The sequence below is a fragment of the Echiichthys vipera genome (genome assembly GCF_963691815.1).
Source record: "Echiichthys vipera genome assembly, chromosome: 4".
Taxonomy (NCBI): domain Eukaryota; kingdom Metazoa; phylum Chordata; class Actinopteri; order Perciformes; family Trachinidae; genus Echiichthys; species Echiichthys vipera.
In genome coordinates, this window is record NC_139829.1 from 24511570 (window position 1) to 24537497 (window position 25928).

Sequence of the window (25928 nt, forward strand, 5' to 3'; positions counted from 1 at the left end):
CGTCCTCCGCGGGATACTTGGATAGCTACAGCAACAGGATCCATCCCTGCTCCATCTCCTCTTCTTTTTTCTTCCTCCACGCCTGATCCGCACCTGTGTTTTGCACTCTGAGAACACTCGCGTTTTTTGAGTAACTACTTGGATACCTGCGTTGTAGGCTACTTTTATAAATGTCGGACTGAATATAATTGCTATGACAGGGAAACTAGCGGAGAAGCTCCCTCTTACGATGAGCAGTTTAATAAACACGATCCCTGACAGTCTCTACCCCGAAGAGGACATCCCGACGTCAATGAATATTTTCACCAGTACGGAATCTATTAACCACTATTCACAGATGAACACAGGTAAGATTATCATCTTCTTTTTTTATTTTTTACACGTGTGTGTTTTGATTAAAGTGGTTCAAACTGCGATGTGCGCGGAAGGCAACAGTTGTCTTGGGGCTCTCGGAGCACCTGTTTGCGCTCTGGCTGTTGCGCACAAAGACGCGGTCTCCTATTAAATACTTTTTCTTGAGATCAGATGTAATACTCGTTGTCACTAGGAATTACTTTACACCCTTTAACTGACCGATTTTCACACCGGCCATGTGATTTCTATTTTTTCATCTGATTTCTTCCTTGTCCGCGTACAGCCGAAATGTCTGGTTTTTAAACGCAACGTGAAAGGGCAACTGTGTATATCAAAACTTTTTTTTAACCATCAGCTGAGACATTTTATTGAAGTAAATCTCCCGTATTTATTGTGATTTAAATCCCACACACCTAAGGCGTGTTTGAGGAAATGTGTTGTGGACTGTGGAGAAATGGCTCTTTTGCGCAAATTCCACAATCGGCTTCTGATTGAATCTGAATTCCGACTGTAGGTTATGAGAAAATGTGTCCAATGAATGTGGTCAAACTACTTATGCCACCGATTTATTAATCTAACACCCACCCTCAAAGATGGGTCAACTACTTTAGACAATGACTTTCATTCACAACTCTATTAATGTGTCACAGGTTGGATTTTAGTAGGCGTGTGTGGCTGCTCTTTCCTATATGAAACACAGACGCAGGGCCCCTGAACTATCTAAGAGTCACTAAATTGCGAGGCCGGAGATATTGATTGATTTATTGCTTAGTCCAATTGAATATGTGTATTTCTGATTCATTCAGACGCCTACACGAAGATGACTTGGTGGTTCGGCTCAGCGTTGGCATTAAATCAATCACTAATTGTACAGGCTCACCTTCTGAGCTGATGGGTCAGTGCTGCACGAAATACACTCAATCCTGACTTTCCTGCGAAGACCACCGTGTGATGCGGTGTCCGCAATTTACATTTACCTCGAACTTTCTTCACGAATCCCTTTTTAGGATCAAGTTTTTTTTGTTCATAAATAAAACCAAGCACATCCGTTTGAATTTAACCCGAAATATCGCCCCTTTATTTACCCAAAGTGTGCGTTTTAATTATAACAGCGTCAGGTCTAATAAATAGTAGCCTATCTAAAGAAAAATAAGTTCATTCAATATAAGCGACATGCATGCGACATTTGACATTTCTCTATAAACGCGGCGGTAAAATGTATTTTATGTGACCTCTGACAGGAGATATTCAAACAAATGTAATAAAACTTATTAGAAAAAAAGATGTTCTACCCCACAGGTGTGTATTGCTGTTTTAATTATATATGGTCTTGATAAAAATTCACAGTATAAGCTCTAAAATGTATATATATATATATATTGTAATTTTTGCATGTGTGCTATTTTAAGGCAAATAACAAAAATACATTTTTAGAAGCGTGCTGTAATTTTACAGGTGGAGCAGGTGTTTGCTTTGCTTTTCAACACTGACCTAAAATAAAAGAGTGATTACTTTATTTTTTGCCCCTTATTCTGTTTAAATATCCCATAGTTTAAATCACACCCGAAAGACTAAACATTTAGAGTAAAATGCATTAATATCAACTCTGATATGGTCAACTTTATGAATCATATCCACAAAGCCACAAGTGTCATTGTTCCTTTGTACCTCATGTGTCACAGTGCTATGAGCCATATAGGTAATTTAAGTTTTGTTTGTGTCATTATGATTTGCCTTCAGCCAAATTCCAGCAGGCTGTAATTACTGGGAGTGAATATTTAAGCACCCCTGTGTATGATTTCCTGCAAATGAAAAGAGATGTCTATTTGAACTTCTGTTTAAGGAAGAAGTCTTTTCAAATGTCTCACATTAAGCCCTTAGAGCACGATCAGCACATAAATGCATCCCCATCAAACACATCTGCATGTGACGGTTTTTATGGAATCTTTGGAATAAGGTAAACGTGTGTGTATGCGAGTGTGCATATTCAGTGTGACATGTAAGAATCTGCACAATTAAAATATCAAGGAAATTTGTGAAAATGTTGTTAAGCTCACTAATGCAGAGATTGGATTGGGAGAAAATGTCCCCACGTTGCAGATGTTCAATGCTGCAAATTTATTTTGAATCCTTGAGCGTGATGGTGTCTGCCTTATAATCCTCCCTGCTGTTAAGAAATCAGATCTTGCCATTCAGTTTGGCTGTCCTCCTGAGGGACACAATGACTGGATCATAGGGGGTGTTTAGGTCTTGATTTATGAGAGCTTGTGGGATCTGAGAGAGAGAGAGGGAGAGACACCGTCTCGCATGCAGCAGTCACTCACTTAACTTACAGGTCTGACAGCGCTCACATTTCTTTATGAACTGTAGTGGACTTCTTTTATTTTTGATTTCCTAGTGACACACTATAAGGGATATGCAGAAAAGCTGAATTTTGGACAAACTGAGGACTAACACTTCAGGTTCATATAGCTTGACAAAGTAAATTTTCTAGACTTTTTTCACAACTTGTGCCACATTTTCACTCTTACAGGCTTTTCTTCCCAACTGATTGCACTTCATATTCATGTTTGTGTAACCATGTGGATGATTTGTTCATGATGTCTGTTTTTTATTGGCTTTTATCTAGATAATATCATGGATCTGGGCATGGGAAGCGAGAAAACAACCGCAGAGATTCAGTATGGATCCAGCTTCCAGTCCAATCGTAGCGGGCAGACTGTCACTTATCTGGGGAAGTTTGCCTTTGACACTCCCCCGTCAGGTGGCATTGGTGGCTCTGGCTGGTGCTCTGATAACAATATCATCAGTCTTGTCAGCGCGGGGATCCTGGGCGTTTCTCCCTCACCCGGCACGGTAACGACACAGACATCGTCCTCCGCAGCCAGCATGGGTGGACAGACGTCAGATATGGAGCAGGTGTATGGTGCGCCGCTGCCTGCCTATTCCACCTGCAGTGACCTATACCAGGACCAGGTCTCCTTCCACCACAGCCCTGCCACCAGCACGGCTCTAGCCTACCCTGGCAACGACTATCACGCCACATCCAAAGCCTCAATGGATGGCAGCCTTTTCTCCATGATCCCTGACTACAACCTTTTCCACCATCAGGGGGAGGTTGGCGTGATGGAGCACAAGCCCTTTCAGACCATGGACCCTATCCGAGTCAACCCTCCACCCATCACACCCCTGGAAACCATCAGGGCGTTCAAAGACAAGCAGCAGATTCACCCTGGTTTCATTGGTGGACAGCAGCATCCACCTCAGCACCACCCACCACCACAGACACTCACCCTCAAACCCATTCGACCGAGGAAGTACCCTAACCGTCCCAGCAAAACCCCCGTCCACGAACGGCCGCACGCCTGTCCGGCAGAGAACTGTGACAGACGCTTCTCACGTTCAGACGAGCTCACACGTCACCTTCGCATCCACACAGGTCACAAACCCTTCCAGTGCCGAATATGCATGCGCTCCTTCAGCCGGAGTGACCACCTGACCACACACATCCGCACACACACAGGCGAGAAACCCTTCTCCTGTGAGTTCTGTGGGCGCAAGTTTGCAAGAAGTGACGAGCGAAAGAGACATGCGAAGGTTCACCTGAAACAGAAGGACAAGAAGCCAGCTGACAAGAGCAGTGGGGCAGTTGGGAGCCACAGCTCGCCACCCAGCTCCTGTGGGGGTCCAACAGTGGGAACGTCATGACCGTCACTACGTCCACTTGGACTGGACCCTCACCATAAAGAGACTTAGGAAGAAGGGATCACGTCCAACATGAGATGAATAGGTGACTCTTTTCCTCTCTTTAACATCCCCTGCTCTTTTCAGTTCCTTCTATTTTGAGATGGATGCATTTAGTTTAAGCAAGAGGGGGAAGGCTGCTACGCCCTTCTCTTTCAAGTAACTCAGAGCCTCAGCTACTGTAACACAGTGCCAACACAAAGAAGGGCACCATGGTACATGCTGTCCACAAGGCCACTGTGTATCTATAGGTTTTGGGGTGGAAACACTTTTGTAAATTTTACTCAGAATTTTTAAATTGTAAGAAAGCCAGAATCCATCATAGGGATCAAACAGACACAATTATGGGATGTATGCATTAATTTTATTAGGCTGTTTAAAAGTGCAATTGGTTATATTTGTGTACTGTCATGGATACCTTATTAGTGGCACTTGACTGTCTTTTTATTGTTTGTTGAGGTGTCGTGTTTTTTTTATTTCCTATTTGAATGTTGTTTTCTCAAAAGAATGTGCCAAATGTATTGTGGTGACACAGCCAACCTTGTTCATATTATCGTGCCTGACTTTTGCCAAACATAACAGTGATTTCAGCTTAGCACACTTGTCGAGTTAAAGGAAAGATCAGATTCAAACAGCGTATCTCAGATTTACATTTACCTGCACAGTTTGGTTAAGTCTAGATAATGACTGAATGGGATACACAAAGCAAACCGATGTCTTGTCCTATTACTTGTACTTATAAAACAAACATGCCTGCAGCAATCAATGCCTTTGCCAACACTTATTTATTTCTAGTCACTGAGAGACACTGTGTATTTTTGTTGCCTTTTTTTATATGGTGGCTTTATGTGGTGTTGCCAGATATTATTTGTGTTGCTTTTTTTGAAAAGCTCACCACTACTGTTCATTTTTTCAGTTTTCTTGAGTTCTGCAATTATATGCAATATATTTGTGACATTTTGCCGCCAACCCATAAATCAAATTAGAGTGCAGTTACGCAGATTGAACTACATACAGTAAATAAATGACACTGGGTTGCAAACCAGCAGTATATGAAAGCAAATATGAATGAAGGATACACTTTGTATGATGACTAAAATCACCAAACGATGAGCAGCATATAGCAAGAGAAAAATTCAAATGTCCAAATCCATGTTTCTATATTTTCTAATACAGAGAGACTGAGACTGAGTTGTAATTTAGGACTTGTTGTTTTTGTACAGTATACATACATGTATGCAGGTAGCTACAGTAGAAGTTTCAATTTTGTACTCAAATGTCAAATGCTCCATAACTCAGTATTAAATTGTGCATATATGTGCATGCCTTCATGCACACTATGTAAATACCAATGTCTGCATAAACAAGAACTTTCAATTGACTGAATGCTTGTGCGGAATGTGTTAAAGCTTTGAGTAATGTAGTTATAATACAGAATATTTTGTTGTCATAGGTCACACAGAAATCTTGGAGCACTGTAAGAGTGCCAAATATGGTGTATTATCTTCCATAAACGAAAAAAGAGTGATTTCCAGCATTTGTACTTTTTAAAGTGGTAACTGGTTTAAAGAAGCACTAATAAACAGCTCGATTTTTTACATTTTGTTTATCTCCATTATAGTCGCAATCAGTTATTTCAATTAGCACATCTCCCCCATTGCATAGAAAACACTGGTGGTTCTCGGATACCAAAAAAATGGATCCTTTCTTAAACAAAATGCATTATAGGGCAATGCCAATATTTTCACGTTCCTTATTGATCTTCGTCCTGATAAAAGGAAATAGCTTATATCATTCATTTCAACATTTTAGTTTTTTTCATCTCTTCTATTAGCTTCTGTGGGGTGTTGGGATAAGTTTATTATAACAATATTGACAAATGCACAACAATGACCACATTTGATAAAAACATACTGATGCCAGCACAATTGCTTTTTCTTATATGTTTGTTTTAACTATCTGTGAAGCAGATTTCTCCAAGACTGCATCGTGTGAAGTGATAACGTCCCTGGGATGAGATAGTTTCTGATTTTATCCTTTAAAGTTTATCGCTCAAATACCAGATAAACTTCTCTCCATCGACTTTGACCGACATTATTCCTGGGTATTGGCTGTGCTCTCTGACTATTAACGAGTGTATGCTGTATGCGAGACAGAGAACTTATATAAACATTGTTATCAGCTGGGAAAAAAATATATCGTACCAGTCGACACAGCAATCAGACTTAAAGAGAATATCGACTGACAAATACAGAGGCCAAAAGAAAGGTTCAGAAAAGCAGTGCCATAGAGAACACAGTGCATACACAAATGAGCTTCCAAGGCCATGCTTTCGCTTTCCTACAACAACCAGTTTCGCTGCTGAGCTGAGCCTGGCAAGTGTCCACTTATTTTCCAATTAATTTGGCCTCAGAGAGTCTTTTCTCAACTCATCTACATGGTTAAATGAACAGACATCCTTGCACTTTTTCAGACAGTTTAAAAGTGCACACAACCTGTAACATCTAAATCAATAGTTTTGTATCAAAAAATAATTGTGTTGCATGGATGGTCATCGACATACAAAACTTTTCTGAGCTTATTCCGAAATCAGAACTTGACGAACTGAAAATGTAACACACTACATTACACAGCATAGCTTATGTTGGATCCTAGATAATTACCTTCATAATAATAAAAACATTAGATTGGGATTTGCCAGGTCGAAACATGTAGCAGACAGCCTCATGGAGTCAGCACAACAAAATGCAGTATATATATATATAGTATCTGAGGTGATAGGATATTCAAAATGTTGATCTAGTATAATTTGTGTTAGACGCTGTTCATTATAGACTAACTTTTCATTTATTTGACCAAAAATGATGCTCTTGTGTGCTCTTGATTTGACACTTTTATGGTGAGAATGGATGTTTTTAATTATAATATATAGAATGTGGCCTCCTCTGAGAGAAAACTGTGTTTTTGTTCGCTTTGTGTTGAAGAATGATCTAGAATAAGGTGGAGATACACCAAACTATTTCCATGCCTAAATGAAGCCATGTAATTACAACTTTGCAAACTCAATATTTCATCGGTCATATCCTCTCACTGTGTTTGTCTATTTTGTTTTGTGACACTTTTGTAATGGACGGATAGATTTTGTAAAATTTATATGATACCCTGCATTCCACTCCTTCAATATAGTTTGGTGGTTGAACAACAATACAGGCAAATTCTGCTGAACAATAATACGTGTTATGTGTGGATGCTATAGATATATGTCAATGACTTGTTAAACAAACTAAGAAACAATCCCCTTTTGAAGACGCCTCTCCAAGAATTATTTATGTTTTTTTATGTCTTATTGTCCAAAAGTGGGCGGCTGAACGCCTTGAAATTGGAATTTGCCTCATCCACGTTCTCTGTTCCATGTTGGATCTGAGCCAACATCAGCAGCCATCTTTGTGCCAAACTGGGTTGCAGGGTTGGCTGATCAAAAACAATATGAGATGAGAACTCCACAGGAGAAACAAATCATAAATGTGACCTCAGTCTGCTTGCAGTTGAACGCAGCCTTGTGCTAATGTTTGTGTATAACGTTTTGATTTAGTCTCCGTGAAGTTGGCCTCGGGCAGGGCAATAGGCTTGGGCTCATTCGTGACAATTAATACCTTTGGTTTTTTTTTAAAACTCACGTTTAAAGAGATTTCAATAATGTGTAGATATTATAGGCTACTCATGTCATTTTATGGACTACAGGGTGGCTTCAGGGATTTTGCAGTCTTCAGCGGTGACACTATGGTGTTCAGACGGAGTCGATACTCACTGTTTTCTGTTGTGTTGTGTTTCCTTTTCATTACAGTATATCCTCATGTTTGCATGTGCACGGAAATGTTCCAAAGTGCTGCCCTCAGATGCTGCGGGCGGTGCTCATTTCTTTATTATGCATGAAAATAATTCACATTTGGTGAAATGGGATAAAACTAACAACGATTCAAGACAGACAATTGAAAACACACACTGGGATAACTGTTTTGTTGGCTTTTTTTTTTTTTTTTCAAGAAAACAAGGGGTCTTGTTTAAAATGTTGTGGATGTCTTTAGCCTATTTCATGTTTTATTACCTTATAATAAGGTCATTTTATGATGAGCTGAATATTGAAATGAATTTTACTATATCCTTGTGATGGGGAGATGTGCTCCCCTGTTTACTTGGCACTTCAGTTTGTTGTAATGCAATTGTTTTGTTATTTCTATGTAAGTACTTGAATAAAGAAAAATATCACTTGCCTTTAGTTTACTTGGGTCGCAAAGTCGCAAAGTGTACACACACACACACACACGCGCACGAACACACACACACACACACACACACACACACACACACACACACACACACACACACACACACACACACACACACACACACACACACACACACACACACACACAGATATATTTTCCAATACTTGAACATCAGCCGTCTGGTATTATTATATTAACACATCATAGCGGGGTTTTTTTCCGCTTTCTGCCAAAAAACTTCCTGAGAGGAAGCACGACCGTCTAAGCACCGGACTTCCTGTTTGAAGCTCCACTGTTGACTGGCAGAAAGGGGATGAGGTCTTCGGTAGATAATAAAACTACTCAATGAAACCGGAATAAAAGTTCAATCAAAATGAGCTGGTACGTATTTCGGTTACATCATTAATGTACTGTATACTTCTAAAAGTACATCTTTAAATGATATATAAATAGTGACCTAGAACAGATGGCTTGTTCGACCGGGCTCCGGCTATTTCCTGGTAGCGCTACACTTACAGTAACAGTTAACAGGAGTTAGCCTTAGCTTGTTAAACTTCCGAATTAAAAACATCTATGAGAGACTATGAAACAGTTCATAGGGGGGTATCATGGTGTGTCTCGTTAAATGGTTGCTTGCAAAGTGATAGTTGTTGCTAACGGCTAACTTCTTCGAGCGAAGGCTGTTTCATAAATTCGAGTATTGACGTTAGCTAACTTGTACAGTGAGTTGGTTCATTTCTTCTTTTGGTTGCTGAAACTTTAAGTTAGCGAGCGAACAACCTACAATGATGGAATAAACTAATGATAGTATCTGATGTTGTAGCTGCCTGTTTATAAAGTATAAACAAACACAGTTTACCTTTAGCATAACAATGAAACTCAATGTAGCTAATCCAACACTGAAGCCCTTTAGGGAGTTAGGTTAGCTAACGTTTTTTCTAACTTTATTTACACAAATAGACTTACAACAGTGATTTCTGTTCAATCTTATAACAATAATAACAATAATAACAATATCGCTCGATGTAAACCAAAACACTGAAGTACATAAATCATTACAGATCAAATTCATTACAAATGGCTTTGGTTTTCACAGCTTTGCAGTTGGTGCACTACTTTAGTGTGTCCACGTAGGAGCTAAAGTAAGAATGAAAACAATACAATTAGGTTTCTGGTTTGCAAATTTGGTGGTGTGTATAAAGAATTTAGCTTATAACAAGAAACTATTAATATCATATAACTTTTTGACAGGAAATATATTTTCCAAAATACCAAAAATTAATAAAATCATTTTGAGTTTGAGTAGTGTACCTAACTTTCTGTTTAAAAAGAGGGTAATTTCATGTCAGTGTTTGACTAAAAGAGGCACGTCCAAAAAAGATGCTGTGATGTGACAAAAGGAGCAGAGAGGATCAATATTTAACATAAATCTTACAATAACAGAATTAACAGGATAACATATGTGCAATCATTTCAGAGACACCTCTCGCACCTTATGTGAGATTAAAAAAAACTCCCTGGGTAATAGCCATGTTTTTTCCCATTCTATATCAAAATACTGATGACTCCAGAAAAATATAGAAGCAAGTTTACTAATTGTGCATCTTTGTATTAATTCCCTTATACATCTTTTATTTGTTTTTATACTCAAAAAAAGGCTCTGAGTTTCCTATATAAAGCTCTGGTAGAGAGGTTTGCTGGATAGTATCTCTGGTTGCAGATGAAAGTAGAATTTTAATACCTGAAGGAACTGCATACGTTAGTTGTTAACAGTTACTAGCTAGTGATGTCAGCATTTTGACATGCATCAGAGCCTTTGAGGTTTTCTGTTTCTTTTTGTACTCTTGTAATATGATGATGTTGTGTCGTTTGCCATCTGGGTATAGCGTAGAGTAGGGATGGATTTAATATTTCCTATAAAGTCTGTGGGTGACATGAGGTCAGTATGTTGGTACCCCTAACATACAGTTTACTGCTACATACATATCTGTGGGTTTCATCAGGTAGCATTATACGCAAGATGTCACTTGGAACTCTAATCAGTGAAAGGAATTACCATGTCATTAATATTGTATTTTATATATATAGCCAACGACACTCACCGGCCACTTTATTAGGTGCACCTGTCCAACTGCTCGTTAACACAAATTTCTAATCAGCCAATCACATGGCAGCAACTCAATGCATTTAGGCATTCAAACATGGTCAAGACGATCTGCTGTAGTTCAAACCGAGCATCAGAATGGGGAAGAAAGGTGATTTAAGTGACTTTGAACGTGGCATGGTTGTTGGTGCCAGGCAGTCTTGTCTGAGTATTTCAGAAACTGCTGATCTACTGGGATTTTCACGCACAACCATCTCTAGGGCAAAGAGAAAATATCCAGTGAGCGGTAGTTCTGTGGGCGCAAATGCCTTGTTGATGCCAGAGGTCAGAAGAGAATGGCCAGCCTGGATGGAGCTGATAGAAAGGCAACAGTAACTTAAATAACCACTGGGTACAACAGAGGAATGCAGGAGAGCATCTGTGAATAAACAACACAACCGACTTTCTGGCGGATAGGTAACAGCAGCAGAAGACCACACTGACACTTTTTAAGTACGAAGTATGCCTAACAAAGTGGCTGGTGAGTGTACTTTTGAATGAAAATGTGCACCCCTGTCCCAGGAATTTTAAGTTTGAGTCCTTGTAGTCCATTGTAATTTTCTGTGGAGCCACAGATGCTTGTGGAACTAAGTTCAGTGAATGAAGAGAGGTGGCGTGAACAGTTGGTCTTATGACACAGTCTGAATGGATGATGTGTAAAGATATTAGCTGATACTGCAAGTCTTGTCATCGGAGCTCTTCCATCCAGCTGGTGATGTCCCTGAGAAAGTAAACAACAGCAAACAAGGCTGTGCTATCATTTTCAGCCAAATGGCACAAAGAAAGAAGTATTTGTCCTTAACAGAATATGTTTTGTGCATTTATGATTCTTGACTATTCTAGAAGTTTATCTTAAATATGTATATATATGTGTTCGTGTTTATATGTGATCAATTGGCTTTACAGGCCTACATCAGTACTGGATCCTGATCCAAACCCAGCTCTCTCAGGAGACAAGCAACATCTCCCCAAAACCTTTGCTAATGAGAAACCCAAAGATGTAATGTCCGAGAGGTTTTTCTTATTATTTGCCCCACTGTGTTTCTCATTTTGGTTCTGTGTAGAAATTACCATATTCTGAATCTGAAGCATTATATGGCCTACTCTGTTCATATTTTGTTCACAGGAAAATATATCAACCATATTTACAGTATATTACAATATATTCTTTGGTTGGCCTCTTTCTTGATTTTTTTTGGCAACCGGTCACTATGTTTTGTTTGTGGTACCAATGTTTTTTTTATTTATTGAAGGTTTTAACAATGGGATGGACCAGATCTGCAATGCAACACAGACACACTTTTGGTTTCTTAGTGTTTATATGTTGAAACGTTTTGGTTGATTGACAAAAATTGAGAAATGAAAGACCCTAAAAGCCCGTTTGATACATCCACATCGCATTTTAGGCTTTCAGGCAATGTAAGCATGGAGCTGAACTCTTTTCGTACTGCAGTTTCTAAGAAGTTTGCAACACATTAACATCCACGACAGTAAATGTCTTTGACAACATGTCTTGAATTTGATTTTTTCACTCAGGATTCAGTTATTATAATGACACATTTAAAACTATATGAAGATTTGTCATACCAGTCCTCACTGGTGTGCTGCAGTTTAAAAAGAGGTTTGAATATTTTCTTTGCTTCAGTTCCTCTCTCACAATTCCTGACTACAGTTCAAGAAAAAAAAGTGTGGAGAAACTACCCTGTGTTATAAAAAACTCTTTCATTGTGGATGTGACGTGTATGTACATTAACTCCTTTTAATAATGCGTTACACATTCACAGTGCCATTTTCAGGGAAGACCGTAATCAAGGAAGCAAGATAGCGTCACGCAGTTTAGCCAGACAGTCAATAGCTGGCAAGCAACACTTCTACCAGCACGCACCGCCAAACACAAGGTCAAGAGTGGGGTGCTCAACAAGTGAAAAGAGTCCTTTATGGGCTCTGCTGACTGATGCATTCCAGTAGGGCCTGCACACTTGCCTCTATGACGTGAGGGGTTTGACTTTGGGGTCATTACCAGAACAATTCCACTTCCCAACATCTTCAACTAGCCCTCTGTGCTCCATGGAATATCCAAGGTCGAATGATGCACTATCCCTCTAATGGCATACACATTTGCAGTTTTAGTGAAAAGCCATTGGTTCTTCCAGTCGGTGCGTACTGTGTCCAGGATAGAGAAGACTGTCGTGTCTTTGTTCTGGCCTACGTGCTCATTTGATAGCAGTGACGTGTAGCCTATTACAGCAAAGATCAGATAGCTCTGTAAATGTAAGTTGACCAACTCGCCGATGATGACAGCAAATATGTAACAGAGCACTTTTTTAATGCTTCTCTGAGCCTGAAATTTGGCAGTGGCCAAAGATTAACAATAGCCTCTTTTGTCACTGATTCTCCTACTGATAACTCCAGAGATGCGTAAATAGGACATATTTAAGCATTTCCAGAGTCATTGGTACGTATTTACTTGTTTGAGTAAATGAAAATCGGTTGTGTGAATCTTTGGATTCAAGTACTGTTACTATGCTGTAGATTATTTTTTAAATCAAATTGTCAAAAGTATTCAGCACTAAATACCAAGGCAATGTTCAGTGGAACTACCCACGCTATCACTGGGCTTAGATTTGTTTTCAGAAAAATTTGGACTTCAGCTGGTGTAACACGTAGGCTAAGTTTTCTGTCTTCAGCTGTCTTGTTGTGGGACCTCTGCCATGTCAGACACTAGTTCTGGGTTCGCAGGACCCGACTTACCAGTGTTTCTAAATGTGACAGCCCCTACAGAAATATGGCTGTGTGAAGAAACATTAGAAACGATTCTCACAGTGACTACCATCCTCCTTCTTTCTCATTCTCTCCCTCTGGTTGTCTGCTACATTTTGCCTCTCCCCAAAGCACACTGTGCGTTTGCCAGTTCTCATGAGCAGCTGAAGAGAATGACCACTTTCCTTTGGCTCTTTGTAGAAGTGGATATACTCTGAATCTATAATATTAAGGACTCTCTTCAATCATTCCCCAAGCAAATATCTCCTTTGGTACATTAAAGGGAAAATCCACCCTAATACAGTGACACTTCGGTCGAGTCTCTTGTTAAATGCTATTTTTTAAGAGTGGTAAAGGCCCTTGATTTTTAGATAGTGGGGTCAAAAGTTGTTAAATTTCATATACTGAATGGGATATAAGATCTAGTGGTAGGGGAGGCAACTTTTGGTGGTCAGTTCGTACGTTTCTGAACAGGCCTTTTTTCAGATTTATATCTCATAATGAAGACCTATATAGCTGGTAGTAGTGATCTTGCAAGATTTAGTCTGTGCGAGGCTGGTTCTCCATATTGTACCATTGGGAGAGCACTGATTGACCTCCAGCCTAAGTTTACATTCAGTTAGTTGAATTAAGTTATGCTGCTGTTGTATTTTGGAAAGATAATTCTTAACAATTTGACAGTCTGCTACGTGCAACACAGGCCTACGTAGTAATATGACGTTAAAGTATTCTGATCAGATAATAAGAGAAAGGTGAGTCACATAAGATGATGGTGAGTAATTTCTGTGGTTATTTTCCATGTTGGCTCACCTGAATGATGACACAGTGGGTGAAACGTCACTCCTGAGCCAAAAGAAACAAAATAGTTTAAGGGTTCAGTAATCTGTACAATTTTTTTATAAACAAATAATGATCAAATAAAGACTTCAATTTAGATAAGGCCAGGGCAGGATTACCTGATACAACCTAAAGCACAGAGCCAGCAAATCAAAGGAAATCTTGATACCTGAGCCACTAGTGAAACCTTTTTTTTTTTTTTTTTACTAGATTAATCCTGCTGTTATTTGACCATGTTGAATTTTGTGATTGAGCTGTCATCAAAAGGATCTTCCCCACACATCAGAAGCTTTCCCTGGTTGCACAACGAGGCCCTACATCACACCCTCTCTTTTCCATCTCATTAGTCTACACACCTTTCTTTTGACGCAGCTGCTGCCTCACCCTGCCTGTCAGCAGCAACTGTCCATCATATAGCTTAGATTTCAGGCCATTAGTACCACATCAATGACAACCTGCAGCCAAGCACATTGGCAAGGCAGTTTTTTTCCCGTCTTACGCGTTCCCAAAAGCACTCTGATGCTAGGCAGCAACTTATTAAGGCAATGGCAAGGTTTTGAAATGCAGGTATAAAAGATTGTGTTTTAACTAAGAAGGAGCAAGTTTCTATAGTCAGGATGTCGGTGTGTTTGTCTTTCAAGAGTGAAGAAAAGTTTGTATTTCATTCTCAAAATGAAGTGCAACTACTCCACTAAACCCCAAGACATGTTTTGTTTTGTTTTGTAGCACTGGTTTCAAGTTTTCTTTTAAAAACAGGTCACTCTCGTGGCTGTACCCTTTTGTGTCCCAATATAATAGGTTGTATACATTATAGTATGTGTATTTATATATATATATATATAAATGCACATATATATTTATATATATTTTATAGTATCTCTGTATTTGATTGCCAGCCGGGGTTGCACAGTAAGGCCACACCGAGAAGCGAGGACAACCACATCAGTTCAGTGATATCCGCCTGCAATGGGAGCCAGATGGGTTTAGGGATAACATGTAGTTAATGTACACGGCTTTGGCCACACACTCCAGAGAAGCGGGAATTAACAGCGTCAAATTGTTGCTGTCAGGGATCTGAAAGGGCTGCTTCATCACCTTTAGACCTGTACCAGCCTCTCTGTCACCCATCATGTAACTGATGAGAATCTAAGCATTCAGTAATTCCACCTTTTGCTGTAGGTAGTAATTTTTCCAGTGGCTCTTGTGCATCACCTGCCATTTGTTTCTGTGTGATTTCAGGATTCCCTTCAAGATTGGACAACCAAAGAAGCAGATTGTCTCTAAAACCGTAAGTCACTCACTATAACACAAGTTGGCTTAATTCACTCGTCAATCAAAAAGGCTTAGTTTAGGTTAAAAATGTAAGCAAGTCCACATAAATGGATGAATCAAAACTTGATTTAAGGCAGTATTTGTATATACAAATGTAAAGGTTGTGCTGTAATTTTTATGCTTCACAAATGTTTACAACAGGAATAGTAGTCTAAATAGTGTCATCAGTGTGCCTCACCCGTAAGAGGGGGCATAGGTGGTTACATTGAAGTGACAGTGAGTGGGTGATCTCCTTACTGGAGAAAACCACTTCCACTGTAATGGGTCACTGTCAGACTGGGTTTCCAGCTTCCTGTACCATCCCAGGCAAAAACCAGGGAGTGGGTTAGAAGTAGCCCAGATAGATGATCTACTGGTGACAAAGTGTCAACTGCCCTCCTCGTTGTGGCCATAGTGTTTACATCCAGGCGCCCACAGAACCACAAGACAAAAACCTATGCTGCCTCTGTAACCTGCTCGGCATGTTTTAGAGACATGGTTGGACAAGCTGCCCTTGTTGACCCTGGGAACGTGATGCCCCTCAAGTATTTTACCTTTATTTTGCCCGTTGAAACCCACTCGAATTATAGTTCATATTTTAAATCATGAATTTACAGAATTTGACGTGATGAAATGTCTTTTTTTTTTTTTTTAGGTTGAAAGAGACTTTGAGCGAGAATATGACAAACTCCAAAAGTAAGTCTGCATTTTGAACCAAGGTCTACAATATATTAAGGTAGACGATCAAAGTGGTTTCCTGTATGCGTTAGGCTGTTCATACTTCTGTGAAGAGTTTGTGATTGTAACACAGGCTTAAATGAACTCAAAACCTACTCTGTGTTGTGTGCTGGAGGTCCAATGTGTGTAAAATTGTGGTCTTTTGGTACTTTCAACTTGGTGAAAAGCGATTTCTCCAAACATATTTGTGACAACATTTTTTTTTTCTGGAAATCCTGGTCTTTCACCCGATTCCTCAGTCAGAAGTCTCCTTGTGCCAACATGAAAAATGTGTTGGCTGATTAATCTTCCATAAGCATATTAGGTAAACTGCCATCATCAACACATTCTTTTCAAGTTATTTAGAAGTAAAATGAAACTAAAGTATTGTATTATTTATAACAATTATAAGATTATATTATAAAATATATATTCATAATTGTGCATTCCCTAGCCTAGAACTGTGGTTGTTGTGTATTATCCATTTATTTTATTTTACATGTAGATACTTTGGCTTTACATGTTTACAAAGCACTCTGACAAACTCACACTTAACATGCTTTGCATTGTACACGGTTTCTTTGTCACACACAATGTGCCAATCCCTGCTGTGTTTGGCCACTTTTTTTTCTCAACATTGAACTGTGAAAGGACCCACATTTGAGCTATGGTGGAGTCAGAAATTAGAAACTAGGAAAGAGACCTTTCTTTTTTATTAGATATCCACCTCAACCTCTTATAAACTTAAGGTCCAATACTGTCCAATAAGTGAGATTGCCATGTCTTTTTATGCCTCTGTGACAGCCGTGAGACATTATGTTTTCGGGTTGTCCGTCCATCCCAATCTTTTGAATGCGATATATTTAAGGAAGCTCTGGAGGGAATGTTTTCAACTTTGGCACAAACGTTCACTTAGAGGCAGGGGCAGGTTTCATAATAGAGCAATTCCTCATTGACCCCCCAAATACAATTACGAACCTTGAAATTGGCATAATATGGGACTTTTTTGAACCCAGAAGTTATAGCTAATCTTTGGAAATAAACGCACCATTAGTGTTTATAAATCCAAAAGGCCTTAATGTCCAAGTATTTGATAAACGTGTGGATGTAGAAATTATCAAGTCTTTTTACAAGTAACTTAAAAGACTAAACTAAAATTTAAATGCATAACGTTGACTGCTATTATTGAGTTGCATGATGTCAGTGTTTCTAGGAAACAAAGGAGAGAGAGAGAGAGAGTTTCAGAGCACTTAAACACCCAAGAGCTGAGAGCTCAGTACATGGGGCCTTGTCTTACGGCAAGGCTGAGGTTCTAGAAACTCCCTGAGGGCCCCGCAGAATGAGTGGGAGCATCATTTTCCTCTCAGGTTTGGTTGAGTAGGAGGGCCCATTATCAGGAAGGTGTGGTGCCAATAGACCTTATAGATGAGTCAGAGCAGCAGGCATGTACAGACTTTTAGGTTCTCCACCCTAGAGATCCATATCAACACACAGTGGTGTATCTGTGGCCTAAATAAAATACTTGGTAGGCCTCACCATGATCCCTGTTTTTGATTTCCGTCCGACTGACAAAAGATTTCGGTGTAAAATTACCTGTGATTTTGTTGGATAAATGATATTGAATCTAAAAGAGGTATAATTGCCATGTGCACAGCAGCATGAGAACATACAGTAGCTTAACTAAAGCCTGACCTATGCAGGATTTTTAAGGCCAGGACTGATATAGATATTTGATGATTACAGAAGTCTTATAACATAATAATATAATAATTAATAAAACCAAAATATATAGTGAGCTGGACATTGTGCGTAAAAAAAATAAAACCCTTCTCTATGTGAAAAACTATTACAGCTTCACTTAAAAAAACTTAAAATCTTAAATGACATACACTGATTTGATACAGTATATCTGCAATTAGCAAATATCCCCCGATCTCTTGGCCCAGGCTATATATTTGCCCAGCTCTAAGCTGGACACACACGCACACACATAAAAAAACAAACAAGCAATCAATACATGAAAGCCGCACTTCATTTAGCAGCTTCAATGCTAATTGACTTAACTTCATTGCCTGACCTGGTTCTTATCGGAATGGCAGTGACCGGGCATTTACCGAAAAGGAATCTGATGTGAATGGTCAAACGCGGTTGAATATCTGTTCATTATCTAGTGTCATGCAAAGGGTTTGTTTGTGAAAATCTTAAAAATAAAATGCAGAAGTAGTGCGTTTCCAGTTTTAAATAGGTGGTGCGGCTCGATGATTGTGGCTGCACAGGCCCAACATTGGGGCACTGGAGCAAGTAGCACCAGCTGTTCCACAAGGCCGCTCTATTAGCACCTTTTAGAAAGAGACTCCAGGCTCACCTGGCACTCATCCAGGATGGCTCTCTCACTGTCGGTGCTGACAGAGTGGAGAAGATGCAACAGTATTGTGCAACACATTTTAAAGTGGGAGGTACTATCTGGAACACGAGTTTCACATGCACAAACAAGCACGACAAGAACACATCTTGACTGCACAGGCATTGGACTCAGAGCAAGCTAGTTTGTTTACATAGTGAGACGCTTTCACCCACTATCCTGCAACCCAATCTCCATGACTGGCAGGGTTTTACTGTTATACTGTTATTTTCCTCATTCCATGTGTGTCTCCTTTCATTACTCTCAAGTGTTAACTGTGTCAGCCAATTTACAAAACTATTTTAGTTTTTTTTTTTTGCATGATGCCCTCCATTGACTCCACTGGCATTCAGAATAGCATTCAAAACAAAGTCGAGTTACGTAGTATGATTCCTCAACTGATTCGCCTTGCTGCCATCACAAAGACATAAATGATAAAAACTGACCACCTATCAGTATTTCCAGTTTTTTTAACAATGTCAGAAGCAATATTCTCACTGCAGGTATAACTCAAAAAGCTGCACAGAAATATTGCCTCTTGGGTCACCGTTTTAAACTATCTTTAGATGTTCTAAACAAAACGGAAAAACCTTGTTTGATGATTGTCTGAAGTCGGAAACACATTCATTGTCCAGGTCTATATGTATATACTGTATATTTACTGGGCAACCTTGAAACAGGGAGAAGCCTTCTATTTATTAGATACTACTAAACTAACATTAACAAACTACATTGCCTGAAGTATTAAATATTGTAAGTAAAAATATTGACTATAATGTGAGTAGCATTTGCTGCAATTAGAAATCTCTCTTTCTAAACATGTGAAATGTAAGAGTATATTGTGATTGCTTCAGACGCCAGCTGATATGGCTCATGAGACCTAGTTACATCTAATTGGCGAGAGAAATACTAGAAGTTACTGTGGAGATTGTTTTGACAGCATTTTTTTCCCTGTGGTGTGAACAATAAGAGATGAAGTTACATCATTTACTGCAAATGACATTTTTGGAACAACCTCCATCTGGTCTGTGGCGATTCAGTGCAAAATCCTAAAACACGTCAAGACAAACAAAAGCATGTAGAGGACAAGTTATGATAGAAAATAATCCATGATTTTTACTTACCCTTAGACCATGCACCTTCACAGTTAGGACAACAACCAAATGAATGAATTAAATGCACAATCTCAAACTAGAAACCATTTTGCGATGGGATCACACCCATTTTTAGAACTTTTCCCAGACGGAAATATGAAAACTGAGCAAAATACTCCATACTCTGTGGTAGTTCCTATTGGAAAAGGTGTCTCCAGGACCACATTTTACCATGAGGACTCACAAGGTGAAAACAATACCAGCGTCGCTGTGGCAGTTGGTAATCAAAGCCGTCACAAATGCAATCTGACATGTATTTATACTACAGAATATTTTTGAGAGTTGCCCAGTACCACACATGTTATTTTATAACAAAAATGTTGTGATTACCTAGGAAGTAATTTGACTTTAAAACTGGATTATGCTGCACAAGCTGTTTGGTTTAATTTGATGATAACACAGAATGTTTCAGTATTTCCTTTTTCTGTCTTGTCACTTCTGTTTTGTTTTAGTAAATGAAGCCGTGTGAGTTAACTCACTGAGTGTTATATGGACAAATTCACAAATAAATAAATAATGAAGATAAGGATAATAAATAATAAGAATAATTTCGAAGTGCATTATTCCTTTGAAGCCTCACTACTTAGGTTTTACAGTTCCAACAGCCAGTATCAAGGCATCAGAGAACCAGTCATGCATGTTTTGGTTTACCCACCTATGTTTATGCTGGAGTAACCCACTGTTTGTTTCCCAGCTGTTGAACAATTAAAAAAGCAACTGCCAAAGCCCTGTTTGGAGGCACGAGACAACCATATATGGCCAATGTTCTTAAATCTTGTGGCCAGTGGCCATAGTGCCCCCATCAGAAATCCAATGGGATTACACAGCTACTGTCTTCCTTGTTAATATAATACCTCAAAGAAAAGATGGAAATGAAACCACCATGTTCTCTTTTTCATCAAACCATGCGAAGTAATATGACAGCAGTCTCAGGGGAGATTCTAAAACCCTCATTTGCCTTAATTGATATAATGAATGGCTTGTGTTTTCAGCCTCCATAGTCTGGTAATTGCCATTTTTAACACCCATCAATACAATATGTGCAGTGGAATGATTGAAGACATTAATGCTTTTGAGCAGAAATGTATTTGACAGTAACAAGGATTCCCTGTATTATTAATTAGCTAACGGATGTAATAATAACATTTTATGTGGAATCAATGAAATGTGTAATTTCTTCTTGAAGGATGTGTTTTTTAATATAGTAATTTCCTTTTCTAGGTTTTTGGGTTGGATGTTTTCTTTGTCCATGTCAATACGTCTTGACTGGATGGAAAAGATTTTAAAATAATAGATCAAATAGGATACGATTGTGGCAACGATGTACCATATTTGTCAGTTGTTCCTCTTCTATCTCGGACTAATGCTGTTGTTTGTTATACATTTCAGCCTATATTTCCATTTGTTGCCAGTGTTGCTGATTCTTTACTGTATTACTAGAACGGAAGCTGGCTGATCATTCTTCTTCTTGTCTTACAGGCTGGAGGATCAGACGAAAAAGCTTCACAAGGACATGAAGAAAAGCACTGAGGCTGATTTAGGTGTGTTCTACCACTAATGCGTGCGTCGCCGCCTGGTGTGCCATTGATCTCCACTTGTTCACCAACATACTTGATGTTGCTTGGCAGGTTTTTCGGGGCTAGGAAGATGCTTTGGTTATCTTGGTTTGTTTGGTGGCGCATCAGTTCTCTGAACGACTTGACAAATAAGACAAGAGAGTGCGGGCCTTCGCCTTAATCTTTCATAGGTTTTTCCAGGCTATCATATCACATTGTGTGTGTTTCAGCGGGGCTCGATTTGTCTACAAGCTCTGCCTTTGTTGGCCACAGAAATCATGTTGACTGTACTTTTTATTTGCTTATTTGTTGGTTTTGGAGTTGTGTATTTGGGAAGCAGCAGTAGACATGGCCTGTGGTAAGTAGTCAGTTGTGGGGGTGGAGGAGCGGGGACGGATGGAGGAGTGAGAGGCTTCTTCATTTCCTCTCCTTTGTGTTCTGCAATATGGATGTCTACACCATCAAAGTGTCATAGCTGTCAGGCCCTCATTATCGTTAATGGATTCCATCTGTTGCACAGGTTTCGTCTTCACCAACTGCTACAAAACAAAGAACTGGACCTACTCTGCATGTCAGCACTGCGTTAAATATACTGCTTTCTGTATCTACCGTCATTTATCAAGTCAAAGGTGGTGATATGCAGAGCTCTATTGAACTCCCTTCCAATTAGCTGGCGAGAGATGATAATATCTTTTCAGGCTGGCTCTGGTTCACAATTTCAATTACACTAAGTAACAGAAGGCAAAGAAAGTGGAAGGGATAACTGGTTTTCATACTGAGGAATTGTTCGTTTTATTTCAGCACCAGGTGATTACAAGGAACCTGCGCTTCTCTTATTTGCACTTTTCTAAGTAATTAAATCACTACCCTCAGGTCACCTTTTGGTTTTCATGACCCTCTAATAAGCATGTCTCTCAGTCATATCAGACAAGGCCAAATCAAGCAATTGGTTAGCTGTCAAATGGAGAGAGATGCAGAAACATCACACAATGATAATTGATTGGTTGAAAATTGTTCTTGAGAGAATCCAGAGGGAGTGTGAAAAGAGACCAATGATTGTTCCAGATCTCCATGAAGCCCATTTTCACCACAGCCTCTCCTGTCAGCGTGTATCCCCTCAGTGAAGCTCATTCATTTTGTCAGTGCAGTCATAATCTGATATGTGCTCTGTGTCTAAACAAAGTGGCATGAGTGCAGATTAACAGTAATTGGTGCTGTCAGTGTGAAAAGAGTGCAAAGATGCTTGGTGCTCTGGTGAATATTCAGCACAGCAGCCAACCCCACTAACCCCTCAGATTTTTTACAGTGGCAGCACTGTGCCACTGTGCTCTTTAGTTCTTTCTCAAAAGCTCACGTTTGATGACCCTACCACATAGAAATGCATACACTGATGAAATGCTTAAATCCATGGGTAATCCACAAAGAATGTAAAAATCTGGTGTTGAATTGGATTCAAATATGTAGATGAGGACATCTCCAGTAACCATTTATTTATGAGCTATAGTCTACATAATTGTATTTTCACAGTTATTTTAACACTGCCGTTTGTGTGTGTGTGTGTGTGTGTGTGTGTGTCTCTCTCTCTCTGTGTGTCTCTGCGTGTCTCTGTCTCAGCCATGTCCAAAGCAGCAGTGAAGATCTCTGCAGACCTGCTCAGTAACCCTCTGTGTGAGCAGGACCAGGCCTTTCTGGAGTCCATGACTGCTTTAGATACAGCCATGAGGAGGATGGACGCCTTCAACCAGGAGAAGGTCAGATCCATTCCCATTCTTCCACACTTTTGATTTTTAGTGTGTTATCTTACTCCTCTGCTGTCCTTCTCTGCTTTGTTTCCTTGGCACTTGCCATTGGCACTGATACCATTAGATTAGTATCGGGGTAAATGTCTTTTATGTCTTTTCCTCAGACATACAAAGTAGGAAACTAGAGAAGTTTTTGTTTGAAAATGCATGTTTTCATATTTGTCAATATTGTGCAGCCTGTGGACTAAAAACTATCCGTATGTCTTTCCTTCTGCTGTTGTAGAAAAGCATCTGTGGCATCACCCTCTATAAGCTCAATCTACTGTTTATCAGCTGTGAAGATTGATGCATTTGTGACTCACTGGTATCTGAAATAACTCGTACAATGGGAAGGCCTTTTCTCAGCAGTAAAATATGTCCTACCACAAAATTCATAGAAGTAAATCTGGCCACAACTAGTCCAGAAAGGTCACAGCAAAAAGTTAATTGTTTCCTCCTTCATGAAGAAGAGCAACTGTAGTCAATTTATAATGCTTAAAACACTCAAGTTAACTTCTCAAATCCCTCCTGCAGCATTACAATTTTTTGGCATTGTGAAATTAAAAAAACCCAAGGAATCAACAAAGTTTCAGATCTTTCCTACAGACTGACACCCAAACTGACAGAGCCATCCATAGATGGTGGCACCATAGTGTGGCTTTCTTACCTGCTTTTCCTCTTGTTGGGAATCTGTTTGCTATTTTTTGTATTTTGATATTTAGAGTTGATTTGGAGTGTTTCCCGTAATCTTTGTGTTTTTCACTCTTGTATGTTTTGTCCTCAGGCCAACTGTAGATAGGCAGACTTTTCTTTCCAGTACTGTAAGCAATGCAGCATGCTGTGTATATGCTGCTGTACTTTGTGAAGAGCGCTTCTTTGGCAGTCAGGCCTCTTCAGATTATTTTCCAGGATCATTTCAGGTTTTTGATTAGAATCATCGCCACAGGTAGTTAAAATGTGAATCATAGTGGCATCACATGTGTGCATCCTCAAGGCACTACGCTGTGAAGGGTAGACTTTTAAAGAGGAAAAAATACAGGAGAACACAGGAGATCACACTAAGGCATACACCGATTGACTTTTTTCCATCTGTGTTTTCTTGACTCATTGCCCTGCTGTTTGGGCTTTTCACATTTGTTGCCTTCAAAATATTCCCCTTTCTCTTCACATTTACTTGTGTACCAGAATGATTTCATAACTCAGTGAGCCAACAAGGTGGAGAAAATACAAACCCTTCTAAAAAAAAGGTTGATGGTAAAATAAAATTGTAATGCTGTATCTCGGGAACAGCACACCATCTGGATGTGTACATATTGGGTTGAGTGGACATGATTTACTCTCTGCAATACCTCATGAACTGGGCTCTATTTCCATAGAAAATGAAACCTTATGCAGCAGTGTCCATGCTACAACCCACATTTCTTATAATTAAACAAATTCCGCTTTTAATTACATTTCTTTTAGATCTATTCCATCTAGTCAAGACGTGTTGCCAAAGTAAATTGTATTTTAGATATAATTTCATGTCAACAACTTTCTTTTTACTTTAATGGAAAGCCATGTAAATGTTATTAATGTAAAAGGACTGTGTTATTGAATATATCAAAAATGCTAACTGTGTAAGGTGGTTTTCAACTATGCTGTGGCAGTCACTTTTGTTTATTTCCTTTCTTCTGCAGCTCTAACATACCAGTCTTTCAGACGGACTTTGATACAGTTCATCATATTTTATAGGAGCCATTTTGAGTGACTAGACAAAGTAGAATGTGGGTTGGACTGAGCGTGTGGGTTTGTGACCCGGGGTGTGCATGTTCCAGGACTTGGCTTGGTCGAGTGCCCAGGAGAGCACTCCTGCCAGTTTGACTGTTTTCAGTATAAAGTAACTTTTACATTCTTCAGATTGTATACAATATCAAATTTGCTTTTTTTTCTTCCCTTTTTCATTTTCCAAATATGGAACTTGAGAAAATCTTTCACCACTTTCACCAGTGCTGCCATTCACAACTGACTATCATTGAATAAGTAATGTTGGGTACTCTAAATCCATCTCTTTCTTTCCACATTTTTTGAAGACCAAAGTTTGAAGACATTTCAGGATCAAAGTCTCCCTGCTAACCTTTTTCCTTCTGGCTAAAATTGTAACCTTTATCTCTGCCAGCTTTCCTCATTCATAAATTTGCTACATCATAGCTCATTTTAATGTAATTTAGTATTTTCACATTTTAAGCAGACTCTAGTAGTACAAGGCGCAGCTTGTCTTTATAGTGTATAGTTCTGGCTCCATGGTGTGTAGTTTTCCTGTTTGACATTGATTGAGCTAGGCACTTTGATCCCAGCACAGTTTTTTACTTGAGGAGGACAACAGTCACCAACTGTATCGACGTGGTTGTATATTTTTTTTAACACACTTTCATCCAGAGTGGATCTTGACAGCTAGGTCACACCTGATTTTCTCTGCACTTCTTTCAGTCTTAGTAAATAAAAATATTTGCCTTAACACAATGTTCAGTTCCAAGTTTGGGCAGGTCTGTGTGGCTGAAAGTGAGCTAAAGGCGAAATAGTGATTGTGAGCACTTTTTGGTCAGCCTGCTATGTGGAATATCACCCCAGGTTTGCTAGGTGTTTAAAATCCAGCACAGCTCACTGGAACACTACTCAAGCTTCTCCCTTCAAGCTGACTGTTGATTCTGACGGCACCATCAGTAAACCCTATTGCTCCTGCAAAACAGACACAAAAGCATCCACCCTTTGCTCTTCTTCGTGTTGAGACAAGATGTTCTGCCGCAGGGCCTGCAAGTGAGAGAGCCAGCAGATAAAACGTGCAGCGATAATGAAGGCAGCAGTGGCCCAGGTCTGTGTGTTTATTTCTGGGGCTGAGGAGGGC

The 25928-nt window shown here is 39.4% G+C and overlaps 2 protein-coding genes across 2 annotated transcripts in view; both read left to right on the plus strand.

Annotated features, from left to right (window-relative positions):
• Nucleotides 1–193: 193 nt before the first annotated feature.
• On the plus strand, nt 194–4088 carry egr3 (early growth response 3; the record flags this gene model as incomplete). The annotated part of the gene is made up of 2 exons (XM_083912953.1): nt 194–347; nt 2984–4088. 2 exons carry the CDS (start codon nt 194–196, stop codon nt 4060–4062), a joined length of 1233 nt encoding a protein of 410 aa, XP_083769079.1. The 3' UTR covers nt 4063–4088.
• Nucleotides 4089–8669: 4581 nt separating this feature from the next.
• Nucleotides 8670–25928, plus strand: part of bin3 (bridging integrator 3) — a 29877-nt gene continuing 12618 nt past the window's right edge. Inside the window, exons 1-5 of the mRNA XM_083912270.1 lie at nt 8670–8765; nt 15364–15412; nt 16091–16131; nt 21187–21248; nt 22878–23014. Coding sequence (XP_083768396.1) covers nt 8758–8765; nt 15364–15412; nt 16091–16131; nt 21187–21248; nt 22878–23014 — 297 coding nt within the window. The 5' untranslated portion in view covers nt 8670–8757. The remainder of the gene's footprint in view (nt 8766–15363; nt 15413–16090; nt 16132–21186; nt 21249–22877; nt 23015–25928) is intronic.